The 14,231-nt window shown below is 39.1% G+C and overlaps 1 protein-coding gene across 4 annotated transcripts in view; it reads left to right on the top strand.

Moving 5' to 3' along the window:
* The window catches only part of LOC131954204 (uncharacterized), a 29,842-nt gene that overhangs the window by 8,333 nt on the left and 7,278 nt on the right, over window positions 1-14,231 (top strand). For all 4 annotated transcript variants that reach the window (XM_059317760.1, XM_059317757.1, XM_059317758.1 and 1 more), the window contains exons 2-9: window positions 10,309-10,449; window positions 11,575-11,665; window positions 12,134-12,211; window positions 12,331-12,439; window positions 12,931-13,000; window positions 13,145-13,218; window positions 13,581-13,653; window positions 14,060-14,119. In XM_059317760.1, coding sequence (XP_059173743.1) covers window positions 10,309-10,449; window positions 11,575-11,665; window positions 12,134-12,211; window positions 12,331-12,439; window positions 12,931-13,000; window positions 13,145-13,218; window positions 13,581-13,653; window positions 14,060-14,119 — 696 coding nt within the window. The remainder of the gene's footprint in view (window positions 1-10,308; window positions 10,450-11,574; window positions 11,666-12,133; window positions 12,212-12,330; window positions 12,440-12,930; window positions 13,001-13,144; window positions 13,219-13,580; window positions 13,654-14,059; window positions 14,120-14,231) is intronic.

Here is a 14,231-nt window from a genome sequence, read left to right as displayed (position 1 = left end):
GTGATCTGGCTAGGGATACTGGGGAGTAGTATATTAGGTCCCTTTTGGAGCGAATTCTTGGCGGAGGAGCTGGTGGGGATGCGCAAAGACATATAGTAAAATACTCGGGAGCAGGATGCGCGGGTGGCGCAATGACATATAGTAAAATACTCCACCAGCTGCCGCAGGGTGGTGGAGCAGGATGCGCGGGTGGCGCAATGACATATAGTAAAATACTACGCCAACTGGGGTTGGCGGAGGTGGAGGTGTGACGTAATCTCCGTTGACATTGTGACGTAATCAGCGATATTATGACGTAATTATTGACCTTGTGACGTAATCATTGACCTAGTTACGTAATTTTAATGCATTTTTTAATGAGTTTTAATGAGTTTTTTAAATTTTTAATTAATTTTTTATTCAAGAGTTACGTAATTTGATTATTTGTTTACTTTTTAATTAATTTTTATTGACTAGTTACGTAATGTGATTTTAATTACTTTGTTTATATTGTGTAATTTTTTATTGACCTAGTTACGTAATTGGATTTTAATGAGTTTGAATTTAATGTTGTAATTTTAATTAATTTTTATTAACGAGTTACGTAATTTGATTATTTGTTTGATTTTAAATTGTTTACTTTGTTTGTTTACTTGTTGTTTAATTTGTTGGTTTGTTTGAACGTATGTATGTTTTAAATAAAAGACTAACACTATCATGTACTAGAACAGTCTTTGTATACCAGCCTTTAACCAGACATGTAACATCTGTTACGTATCGAGCCGCCCGTGAACTTTCCAGGCGCTGGGCGGTTTTTAATGGGTATTATATCGATCGCAGCCGCTGGCCCAGATGATTAATGGCTTTTTTCCCCGCTCGGTTGACGGGTTATGGTAATTAACGACGTACATTAAGTGTCTCTCCGCGAAGCCCGCGTTAAGTGTGGGAACACCTGTTACCACGTTAATCGATTTTACCGAACGCTTTGTTAGCTCCGCGAAGTACTTAGGTCATTATGCAACAGCTGCTGTGCAACAGCTGGGGGTGTAATTAGGTCGATCAGCCGGACATTACCTTGTTGGTTTTCTAGTACGCGTATGCTACACGTATATACATTCACACAATCACACACTAAAATTAGAACAAAAGTCTTCTTATATTTTATTTGTTTATTAACGTTTTTCCAATTCATCAAAGGCTTTTAAAATTTCAGCCTGTAAACTTAATAGGCGCTCAAAGCAGACGCGACTCATACTAACACCAGAATTTGTATGTTCGCCGACCCGATCCCACCGGGGGGTATGGTAATTAACGCAAAGCCCGCGTTAAGTGTGGGAACATCTGTTACCATGACACGCGCATCGTAGTGATTAATGGATATTATATTGATCCAACCCACGGGACATCACAGCATGATGTCCCGCCTAATTACATTTATTATTATGCATCAGTGATTTTTCCCCGCTCGGTTTGATAGGTCATGATGATTAATGGCTTTTTTCCCTGCTCGGTTGACGGGTTATGGTAATTAACAACGTACATTAAGTAGCTTTCCGCGAAGCACTTAGGTCATTATGCAACAGCTGTATAGGTGTAGAGTTTATACAAGAGTCGGTGAACTTTTCACCGAGGCAGATTTCGGGGGTAGAGCTTATACTAGGGTCGGTGACATTTGGGTTTCAAAGACAGGTTTCAAAGTTGTCACATGGATGTTTCGGAATTTGAAGTGTTAAACGTAATATAATACGATCGTTAATATATTGACGATTCGCTGACGCCGAAAAGGGTTGTAATATAACTTTTAAATTTGCACCGCGCGTTTAATCGAAAGAGCTAAGTAGTTATCCGCAAAGCTACCGTTAAGTGTGGCGACAGATGTTACCAAGCGGGTGGTGGTGGTGGTGGTGGTGGTGGTGGTGGTGGTGGTGGTAAATTTGCTTAAGATTATAAACTTCAATTAGACTACAGCTGTACATGAACTATGTTCACATATCGTACGCCCGGTCATTCTTTGATCAAATTAAAAAATTTTGTTTCCACATGTCCTGCGAACCGTCCCCTGCTATGTATGAAAGATTAATGGTTGTAACTATGCGCTTATAGCGAGGGTCAGCGAAAACAAAAATATATTTAAGGGTCGGAATTTTCTTTCAACCACCGTTAAGTCAGGTTTTGAGACGAAACGAAGTCTCGGTAGGTTCGTGTTTTTTAATGGGCGACAGGGCGACTTGATGCGTTGGGACGTAGGTATGCGGGGTAGACATGTTTTTTACAAGTCTGGAAAAGTAATTACGTTTTTTTATGACCGTTCCGATTTTCTTTTGATCTGACCACCATTTGACCACACTGAGCCAGATAAATTTAACAATCGTCGCAGCGGGGTTTATTTTAAGTGCACCCCGTGCACGCTTGTTTACATTTTAAAAGACGTGTCGCGTGTCTTCCCCTTACGGCTTCCCTAATAGAGAAACGAGAGGAAAGACAACTGTTCTAAAATTAGAACAGCCTTGTTTACAGCCACGAGTATCGTCCCTTGTGAAAAAATTCGCGTCAGAATCATTAACTAAACATTCAATTTCTTTAACAAGTTAAAAAATAATTTAGGAAGACAAGGGTTAACAACATTAGACGCCACCGTTTTTGTTTCCTGCGACGACAAGGCACAATACATTTTTTTATTTTATGTCTCAAGTAGAGGGGTGGGATATTTTTTCTTTGTAAGCGTGTTGTAAACAATAGGTAGACGAAGCGATTACTAAGTAAGAGGGGAGAGAAGTGACGTACATCGCGATATTTGAAAACATGGCGATGTTTAACCTCAACCAAAAAAGGCAATGAACCTAGAAGGAAGACGAATATATATCTTAGTCTTGCAGCAGATTACCTGCCCATGTTCGCTTTTAGTATTACAGTTTTCATCAAACTTCTTTTTGACTTGAACTTCTTTAATTTTTTAAGAAAGTTTACTTATACATATTACATTACGTCTAATGACAATTTTTTTTATTTTTACCACTCATGTATTTTCTTTTTTCTATATCTTACATTGTCATCTTAATTTTTGATCACCTTAGGTGGTGGTAAGGTGGTAAGGTGGTGGTAAGGTGGTGGTAAGGTGGTGGTAAATTTGCTTAAGATTATAAACTTCAAGTTTTAAAAAACAACAACGTTATAGTACGTCGTGTCAAATGACACACCGTTTAAAATGTCTACATTTAAATTTCACCAAAATAATGATGTATAAACTAAATATGATATGACGTTAGCATACATATAATTCAATCTAATCACTCTAAAGTACAAATCAATAATTTTTTATTGATTAAGGGGCTGGGTGAGTTATTTTTATCACTATTCGCCCTTCCCCTTCCCTTTGTCCGCAACCCCTTTCCCCTTCGCCCATCCCTAACCTCAATACCAACCGTACCACTACCCATTCTATTCCATTAAAGAGACAAAGGATTTATGACAATCCTAAAGACAAATATTTATTCAACTAATATCACAACCCCCTAGAAACCACTCCAACAGACTGGGATACATAACTTGTAGACACCACTCCACGTTGAATATCTCTTGCACCCTACCTACATCGACAACTTTGTCCGCCGCCCTCGCCCCCGTCCCTAAACAACCGATAGATAAACACACCGTACCACTACCCACACTATTCCCTTGGACAGACAAAGGACAAAGTAACAGACAAACATTTATCCCCCTTCGTTTACTGTCACAAGTGACAACGTTCCCATCCAACTCCAAAACAGCCATGGTCGAATTTCGAAACCTGTCTTGTTGAAAACAAAGACCGTCCCACTCTAGTGTAAACTCTACCCCGACCAACTCCGAAACAGGGATGGTCCACGTTTTAAATCTACCTTAGTGAAAACAAAAGCCTTCCCACTCTAGACTCGGCCCCTAACACTTCCAAAACATACCTGTACTAACTTTGAAACCACCCTCGGTGAAAACTTCACCGACACTAGTATGAACTCTACACCTACCGATCTCCCATCCAACCTTGTGTCATCACACTAACCTCAACACCAACCGTTAGATAAACAGACCGTACTACTACCCATTCTATTCCATTTAAGAGACAAAGGCTGTATGACAATCTTTCATTTATCTACACTCAACTAATATCACAACCCCCTAGACACTACTCCAACAGACTGGGATACATAACTTGTAGACACCACTCCTCGTTGAATATCTCTTGCACCCTACCTACATCGACAACTTTGTCCGCCGCCCTCGCCCCCGTCCCTAGTATGAACTCGGTTACCAACAATTTCAAAACATGCATGTTCCGAGTTCAAAACCAACCTTCACCGACACTACTATGAACTCGGCCCCTAACACTTCCAAAACATGCCTGTACTAACTTTGAAACCACCATCGGTGAAAACTTCACCGACCTTAGTATGGACTCTACACCTACCGATTCCAAAACATGCATGTTCCGAGTTCAAAACCAACCTTCACCGACACTAGTATGAACTCGGCTACCAACAATTCCAAAACATGCATGTTCCGAGTTCAAAACCAACCTTCACCGACACTAGTATGAACTCGGCTACCAACAATTCCCAAACATGCATGTAACAACTTTCCAACCTGCCTCAGTGCTAACAAAATTCCCCGACCCTAGTATGAACTCGACTGCCATCAATTCCTAAACATCCATGTACCAACTTTGTAACCTGCCTCGGTGAAAACTTCACCGTCCCTAGTATGAACTCGGCTACCAACAATTCCTAAACATGCATGTACCAACTTTGCAACCTGCCTCGGTGTTAACAAAAACTCCCCTGACCCTAGTAGGGACTCTACACCTACCGATTCCAAAACATGAATGTTCCGAGTTCAAAACCAACCTTCACCGACACTAGTATGAACTCGGCTACCAACAATTCCCAAACATACATGTACCAACTTTCCAACCTGCCTCAGTGCTAACAAAATTCCCCGACCCTAGTATGAACTCGACTGCCAACAATTCCTAAACATGCCTGTCCCAACTTTGTAACCTGCCTCGGTGAAAACTTCACCGACCTTAGTTTAACTCTCCCTAACGATTCCAATGATGCATGTACGAACTTTGTAACTTGCCTCGGTGAAAACACCCCCGTCCCTAGTATGAACTCGGTTACCATCAATTCTAAAACATGGATGTACCAACTTCGAAACATCCCTCTGTGTTAACAAAACTCCCCCGACCCTACTATAGACTCGACCCCTAACAATTCCAAAACATGCATGGTCTAGCTTCGAACCCTGCCTCGGTGAAAACGTCACCGACTCGTGTATAAAATCTGTCCCAATCAACTCCAAACCTTCCCTGGGCACCCGAATAAAAATAACTCACCCAGCCCCTTAATCAATAAAAAAATTATTGATTTGTACTTTAGAGTGATTAGATTGAATTATATGTATGCTAACGTCATATCATATTTAGTTTATACATCATTATTTTGGTGAAATTTAAATGTAGACATTTTAAACGGTGTGTCATTTGACACGACGTACTATAACGTTGTTGTTTTTTAAAACTTGAAGTTTATAATCTTAAGCAAATTTACCACCACCTTACCACCACCTTACCACCACCTTACCACCTTACCACCACCTAAGGTGATCAAAAATTAAGATGACAATGTAAGATATAGAAAAAAGAAAATACATGAGTGGTAAAAATAAAAAAAATTGTCATTAGACGTAATGTAATATGTATAAGTAAACTTTCTTAAAAAATTAAAGAAGTTCAAGTCAAAAAGAAGTTTGATGAAAACTGTAATACTAAAAGCGAACATGGGCAGGTAATCTGCTGCAAGACTAAGATATATATTCGTCTTCCTTCTAGGTTCATTGCCTTTTTTGGTTGAGGTTAAACATCGCCATGTTTTCAAATATCGCGATGTACGTCACTTCTCTCCCCTCTTACTTAGTAATCGCTTCGTCTACCTATTGTTTACAACACGCTTACAAAGAAAAAATATCCCACCCCTCTACTTGAGACATAAAATAAAAAAATGTATTGTGCCTTGTCGTCGCAGGAAACAAAAACGGTGGCGTCTAATGTTGTTAACCCTTGTCTTCCTAAATTATTTTTTAACTTGTTAAAGAAATTGAATGTTTAGTTAATGATTCTGACGCGAATTTTTTCACAAGGGACGATACTCGTGGCTGTAAACAAGGCTGTTCTAATTTTAGAACAGTTGTCTTTCCTCTCGTTTCTCTATTAGGGAAGCCGTAAGGGGAAGACACGCGACACGTCTTTTAAAATGTAAACAAGCGTGCACGGGGTGCACTTAAAATAAACCCCGCTGCGACGATTGTTAAATTTATCTGGCTCAGTGTGGTCAAATGGTGGTCAGATCAAAAGAAAATCGGAACGGTCATAAAAAAACGTAATTACTTTTCCAGACTTGTAAAAAACATGTCTACCCCGCATACCTACGTCCCAACGCATCAAGTCGCCCTGTCGCCCATTAAAAAACACGAACCTACCGAGACTTCGTTTCGTCTCAAAACCTGACTTAACGGTGGTTGAAAGAAAATTCCGACCCTTAAATATATTTTTGTTTTCGCTGACCCTCGCTATAAGCGCATAGTTACAACCATTAATCTTTCATACATAGCAGGGGACGGTTCGCAGGACATGTGGAAACAAAATTTTTTAATTTGATCAAAGAATGACCGGGCGTACGATATGTGAACATAGTTCATGTACAGCTGTAGTCTAATTGAAGTTTATAATCTTAAGCAAATTTACCACCACCACCACCACCACCACCACCACCACCACCACCACCCGCTTGGTAACATCTGTCGCCACACTTAACGGTAGCTTTGCGGATAACTACTTAGCTCTTTCGATTAAACGCGCGGTGCAAATTTAAAAGTTATATTACAACCCTTTTCGGCGTCAGCGAATCGTCAATATATTAACGATCGTATTATATTACGTTTAACACTTCAAATTCCGAAACATCCATGTGACAACTTTGAAACCTGTCTTTGAAACCCAAATGTCACCGACCCTAGTATAAGCTCTACCCCCGAAATCTGCCTCGGTGAAAAGTTCACCGACTCTTGTATAAACTCTACACCTATACAGCTGTTGCATAATGACCTAAGTGCTTCGCGGAAAGCTACTTAATGTACGTTGTTAATTACCATAACCCGTCAACCGAGCAGGGAAAAAAGCCATTAATCATCATGACCTATCAAACCGAGCGGGGAAAAATCACTGATGCATAATAATAAATGTAATTAGGCGGGACATCATGCTGTGATGTCCCGTGGGTTGGATCAATATAATATCCATTAATCACTACGATGCGCGTGTCATGGTAACAGATGTTCCCACACTTAACGCGGGCTTTGCGTTAATTACCATACCCCCCGGTGGGATCGGGTCGGCGAACATACAAATTCTGGTGTTAGTATGAGTCGCGTCTGCTTTGAGCGCCTATTAAGTTTACAGGCTGAAATTTTAAAAGCCTTTGATGAATTGGAAAAACGTTAATAAACAAATAAAATATAAGAAGACTTTTGTTCTAATTTTAGTGTGTGATTGTGTGAATGTATATACGTGTAGCATACGCGTACTAGAAAACCAACAAGGTAATGTCCGGCTGATCGACCTAATTACACCCCCAGCTGTTGCACAGCAGCTGTTGCATAATGACCTAAGTACTTCGCGGAGCTAACAAAGCGTTCGGTAAAATCGATTAACGTGGTAACAGGTGTTCCCACACTTAACGCGGGCTTCGCGGAGAGACACTTAATGTACGTCGTTAATTACCATAACCCGTCAACCGAGCGGGGAAAAAAGCCATTAATCATCTGGGCCAGCGGCTGCGATCGATATAATACCCATTAAAAACCGCCCAGCGCCTGGAAAGTTCACGGGCGGCTCGATACGTAACAGATGTTACATGTCTGGTTAAAGGCTGGTATACAAAGACTGTTCTAGTACATGATAGTGTTAGTCTTTTATTTAAAACATACATACGTTCAAACAAACCAACAAATTAAACAACAAGTAAACAAACAAAGTAAACAATTTAAAATCAAACAAATAATCAAATTACGTAACTCGTTAATAAAAATTAATTAAAATTACAACATTAAATTCAAACTCATTAAAATCCAATTACGTAACTAGGTCAATAAAAAATTACACAATATAAACAAAGTAATTAAAATCACATTACGTAACTAGTCAATAAAAATTAATTAAAAAGTAAACAAATAATCAAATTACGTAACTCTTGAATAAAAAATTAATTAAAAATTTAAAAAACTCATTAAAACTCATTAAAAAATGCATTAAAATTACGTAACTAGGTCAATGATTACGTCACAAGGTCAATAATTACGTCATAATATCGCTGATTACGTCACAATGTCAACGGAGATTACGTCACACCTCCACCTCCGCCAACCCCAGTTGGCGTAGTATTTTACTATATGTCATTGCGCCACCCGCGCATCCTGCTCCACCACCCTGCGGCAGCTGGTGGAGTATTTTACTATATGTCATTGCGCCACCCGCGCATCCTGCTCCCGAGTATTTTACTATATGTCTTTGCGCATCCCCACCAGCTCCTCCGCCAAGAATTCGCTCCAAAAGGGACCTAATATACTACTCTGGGGACATGATCTTGGTGACATGGCTAGGGATACTTGAGAGATGATCTTGGTGACATGGCTAGGGATACTGTGGAGATGATCTTGGTGACCTGGCTAGGGATACTGGAGAGATGATCTTGGTGACACGGCTAGGGATACTGGAGAGATGATCTTGGTGACATGGCTAGGGATACTGGAGAGATGATCTTGGTGACCTGGCTAGGGATACTGTAGAGATGATCTTGGTGACCTGGCTAGGGATACTGGAGAGATGATCTTGGTGACCTGGTTAGGGATACTGGAGAGATGATCTTGGTGACCTGGTTAGGGATACTGGAGAGATGATCTTGATGATCAGGCTAGGGATACTGGAGAGATGATCTTGGTGAAAGATCAGGTTAGTTATACTGGGGAGATGATCTTGGTGACATGGCTAGGGATACTGGAGAGATGATCTTGGTGTTCAGATCAACTGGTTAAAATACTGGCTAGTGATCCTAAAGTTCTAACAATATGTGTTGTAGAAACTTGTTGGTGATGGTACCGTGTGATCGGCACTCGCCCAATGCTGGTCAGTGCAAGAGAACAAACACACCATCACACAATGTCACCAGGATAATTCTGATTACAACACCGCTATGTGTCAGGAAGAGTTTTCACGCTTGTCAAAATCCCCAGTCTACCAGCTTGTCTGAACCCCAGTCTACCAGCTTGTCTGAACCCCAGTCTACCAGCTTGTCTACCCCCCCCCCAGTCTACCAGCTTGTCTGAACCCCAGTCTACCAGCTTGTCTGAACCCACCCCCCCCCCAGTCTACCAGCTTGAAATAAAGGCAATAGAACGCGAAGCACCTACTATAAACATTGATAGCTTGAAGTAATGGTTTGGTCTGTTAGCGGGATACCCACCACTTCACTAGTGGCGAGGGTATCATAAAATTAATGACCTGATTGGGTCAATAATGAGCTTCAAAGAAAAGTCAACAGTATGGGCTAGGTTTTTATTTCAGCAGAATTTCTTGTTTTATGAGATATTTGTAAGATCATATTGTAAAAACAAATCCTGCAAGCTAATGATTTAAGTTACGTCCTTTCCACTTTTTATTCTTGTGGACACCCTTGCAATGCACAAACTAGAAGTGTGAATGTCTACCGTACTAAATTGCCAGTTCCAAGGTTGTAACAATTGGCATTGTATTAAACTCTTTTTTTCTCCAGATCTGCTGTATTAACTGCTAGCAGACGTTAATCCATGCGTTGGCAGACGTTAATCCCTGTGTTAGCAGACGTTAATCCCTGTGTTAGCAGACGTTAATCCATGTGTTAGTGTGTTGGCAGACGTTAATCCCTGTATTAGCAGACGTTAATCCGTGTGTTAGCAGACGCTAATCCGTGTGTTAGCAGACGATAATCCATCTGTTAGCAGACGTTAATCCCTGTGTTAGCAGACATAATCTCTGTGTCAGCAGACGTTAATCCCTGTATTAGCAGACGTTAATCCGTGTGTTAGCAGACGCTAATCCGTGTGTTAGCAGACGATAATCCATCTGTTAGCAGACGTTAATCCACGTGTTAGTGTTTTGGCAGACGTTAATCCATGTTTTATCAGACGTTAATCCCTGTGTTAGCAGACGTTAATCCCTGTGTTAGCAGACGTTAATCCGTGTGTTCAACTTTCCTTCCCCAGATCTACATCAGCTGGGTCAACTCCGTGCTGGCGGAGACCGGGGGGCGTGTCGATGGGGTGGAGGCCGTACAGGAGGGGCGTGTCTTGTGTGAGCTGATTGACATCCTCGCTCCCACCGCCTGCCTGGTCAGCAAGGTCAAGGTCAGTTAGCCTCATGATGTGGCGCTATAGTTACTTAGGAAGTTACGAAAAATATTTTACAAGAGGGAACTATTTTGTCTGATGGGACCTCAGCCCTATTGCCCCATTGGCTTTTCTAGCCCCTCACCAGAAAGCCATAACCAGAAAGCCCTATCACCTTCCTGGATAAACGCTCTAGCCAGTGACTAGAGAAACCTTAGCCCTATCACCTCTAGCCAGTGACTAGAGAAACCTTAGCCCTATCACCTCTAGCCAGTGACTAGAGAAACCTTAGCCCTATCACCTCTAGCCAGTGACTAGAGAAACCTTAGCCCTATCACCTCTAGCCAGTGACTAGAGAAACCTTAGCCCTATCACCTCTAGCTGTAACCAATACAAGGCCCAATCTGTAACGTGTAGGGGAGAGAAGCGAGTTTGATAATTCAGTAATTACTGATTTAAAAATCCAATGGTTTGAGATAAGAGCTACTGTTAGGTTTATGGCTCGCACAATGCATTGATTTGATTTCTTGGTTAAGTTTTCAAGTTGAAAATATAGGGCAAAGTCATGAGCTTTTTCCTGTAGTCCCCACCCTCTCCCCCGACCCTCCACTCTCGTATAATATGTTCCATTCGGAACATTTATAATGTAAGCGAACCATAAGGTTACAACAATGACTCATTTATTTAATACAACTTAAACAGTTATGTTAACAAAGAAAAAGTAACTCTACATAAAAGCAGGTACCTTCGTTCTTTAATAAATAACAGCATATTAAATCACATTTTTGCTCCAACAAAATGAAAGGAATAATGACTGTTCTAATTGCCCAGGTATCAAAATTTTCACAAACAAAAAAATAGATTTACTTTGTGATAAAAATGCTAAGCCACATTAATTTCCACCAAATTAAAATAAAACACTATACTCCTTAAAATAACACTGAACATTTGGCATTATAATCTTCATTTGTGTTGGTTGTGGCATAAAATATTGAAATGTTGTTTATAGTTCGACATTATTTTAATATTAAAAAAAATCCAGTTGAAACATAAAATATGTATATGTTGTTTATAGTTCGACATTATTTTATTTAAAAAGAATTCCAGTTGCAACTAAATCTTCCTGAATGTGTTTATCTCCAGTGCTCAGGGGATTGCACTCCTCTTGCTTACATTAATGCAGCCTTGGAGCACATGCAGAAACATGGAGTTAGGATCAAGTTTCCCGCTCAAGGTTTATAATTTTACCAATATGTGTATTTGATAAAGTTTAGCCAGGTTTTATAGCATTAGAGCACACCAACCACTGTATTAAAATTTGTACCATTAAATGTTGATTGACACCATTGATTGAGTGATTAACGGCACATACAATTTTTTCTCACACCATATCTCATTGGGTTAGTTTGCCATTCTAGTGGTCCCCCCTCCCCCCACCTACTCTTGCAGCCTGTAGAATAGAATGAGACAGTTGATCATCAAGATCCTGAGTTCTGTTTTTCTCTATTGAACCAATTATTAGACATAAATTAATGCTGCTGCATTCATTGGTTTACAACACTTGAAGTTATTTACAGACTTTCCACATTCTTACTTCTGTTATTTTAGATCAGATTTGAAAATTATATTTTGTTTGTTTAACAATATAGGTGGGCCTACTGTAATGATTTTAAACAACTATTTGTCCGACTATTTGTTCCAGATATAATAAACAACGAGATCAAATCTATGCTGGATGTTTTATGGATTCTCATACTGAACTATGGGATCCATAATATAGGTAAGTTTTATCACTAAAAATCTGTAAAAAAAACGTTCTCAAATTAAATGTTATTTTCTTGTTTTATACTGCTGGTGTTACCGTCATAAACGTTTGACCTTTGACATTCTATTCGAAAGGTCAAAACGCTTTCCAGCGTAGTGTGGGGACGGGGAAGAAACATTTGTTGGAGTGGTGTAGGGAACAGCTTGGTGCGTCATTTGATCCAGGGAGATCACTCACTGAAAAGTAAGGACAAGTAGTCAGGAAACAGTTATTTACCCTGATGTTTACATTTTTGTTACTAATTTATATGGTGTTTGGTCTTGGTTTCAGAAGGGCAATAAAAAAAAATACCACATTGTAATGAACATAATATTGTAATAAAGATATTAGTTTAGACCTAGCGATTCATTGGGCAGATGAAGTAGAGTTCACTGTATCTTCACCGTGCCATATGAGGGGATAGTTTGTTCAGCACTATGACCGGCCACTTTTACTTTCCCTAACATGAGTTAGGTACCCATCAGAGCTGGGTGGACTCAGAGACGTTCCACTGACTTCAACCCGGATTCAAACACGAGACTTTCGGTTTAGCAGTCTAGTGCTCTATCACTAAGCCACGCCGTCCCATAATATTGTAATACAGGCTCATATTCTCACACAAGTATAGTTTTTAGCTTGTAAAATAAATAAAAAATTATTCTAACGGTTTGTTTATCCCCCCCCCCCCCCCCCAGCTTATGTAAAGACGACCGGTTCATCCAACTTTTAGAACGTGTGGCAGGTAACAACAGACACAGGAGAGATGTATGTACACACGGCTTCATTCATCTACACTCATTCTAAAAAAATATTCTTATTATTAAAAATTATTATTTATTATTATTAAAAAAAAAAAAAATTCTTCAAATATCTGTACTACAGCGATTAAACACAAATTATTTCTTACAGGACAAAACTGAATACATCGACAGTTTGTTGAGTGAAATTCAAGATCGGTACAAGATTGTTAAAGACATTATCAAGTAAGTCTAAACTTAACTTTTTGTTTATATAGGCCTAAATATTTTTAAAAATTCAGGCTAATATTAATTTCGTGGATATATCATTATAACAATTTACTAAAATGAATTTTTGGAAATGTAAAATAATTGCTGAAATTCAGTTAAAAATAGGCCTAACTTTTTAAAAATAAAAAATGTGACGTTACACTTTTTTATCTGAGTGATCTAAAGCAGTTTGACGTCGTTAAAGAATCCACCCTTAGCTGCTAATGAAAAATTCTATTTATGGAAACAGGGGACTGTTTTATTTGTTAATTAATTGCTAGCGAGCTAAAAACACGATGCTAAAACTGTCATTGTTAGCCAACTCCTTGTTTCCCCAGGGCCTGTGATATTGTTGATGGAATTGTTGATGAGCACACGCTGATGATTTATTTATCTTTGTTGAAGAGAAGGGTAAGTTAAAAACTTGAACTAAAGAGAAGGGTAAGTTAAAAAGTTGAACTAAAGAGAAGGGTAAGTTAAAAACTTGAACTAAAGAGAAGGGTAAGTTAAAAAGTTGAACTAAAGAGAAGGGTAAGTTAAAAACTTGAACTAAAGAGAAGGGTAAGTGAAAAAGTTGATTAGAATAATTGAAAGTTGACTACGCGCAGTCTAAAAAAACCAACATTAACACGAACCATAGATTTATTTTTAAAATTCTGTAATATCGGTTTATCAAAAGTAAAAGATGTTTGAAATACTTTTTTACTCATTTATTTACTACTCCACATTCTGTGTGGTGTTATCTAGGTAAGGTGTAAAAATTGTAAAAAACATAGCTATAAATATGTAGTGTAAATTAAAAGATTTTTACCCCCAGTATTCCAACAAGGATCTGGTTTCAAGCACCGTCAGCTACAGAACTGCTGCTGATGCCAGAGTGAGTTTTACATTTTTAATTCGTTTACACAAATCTTTACTGTATTCACATTTCAACCTTTATAAGCATTAGTACATACTGAAATTAGTTTACACAATATATTATTACCATA

The sequence above is a fragment of the Physella acuta genome, unplaced genomic scaffold (assembly GCF_028476545.2).
Source record: "Physella acuta isolate Inbredline_101_S28 unplaced genomic scaffold, ASM2847654v3 ptg000979l, whole genome shotgun sequence".
Taxonomy (NCBI): Eukaryota; Metazoa; Mollusca; class Gastropoda; family Physidae; genus Physella; species Physella acuta.
Note: the sequence above shows the minus strand (reverse complement) of the source record. Positions and strands in the feature narration are given on the sequence as shown.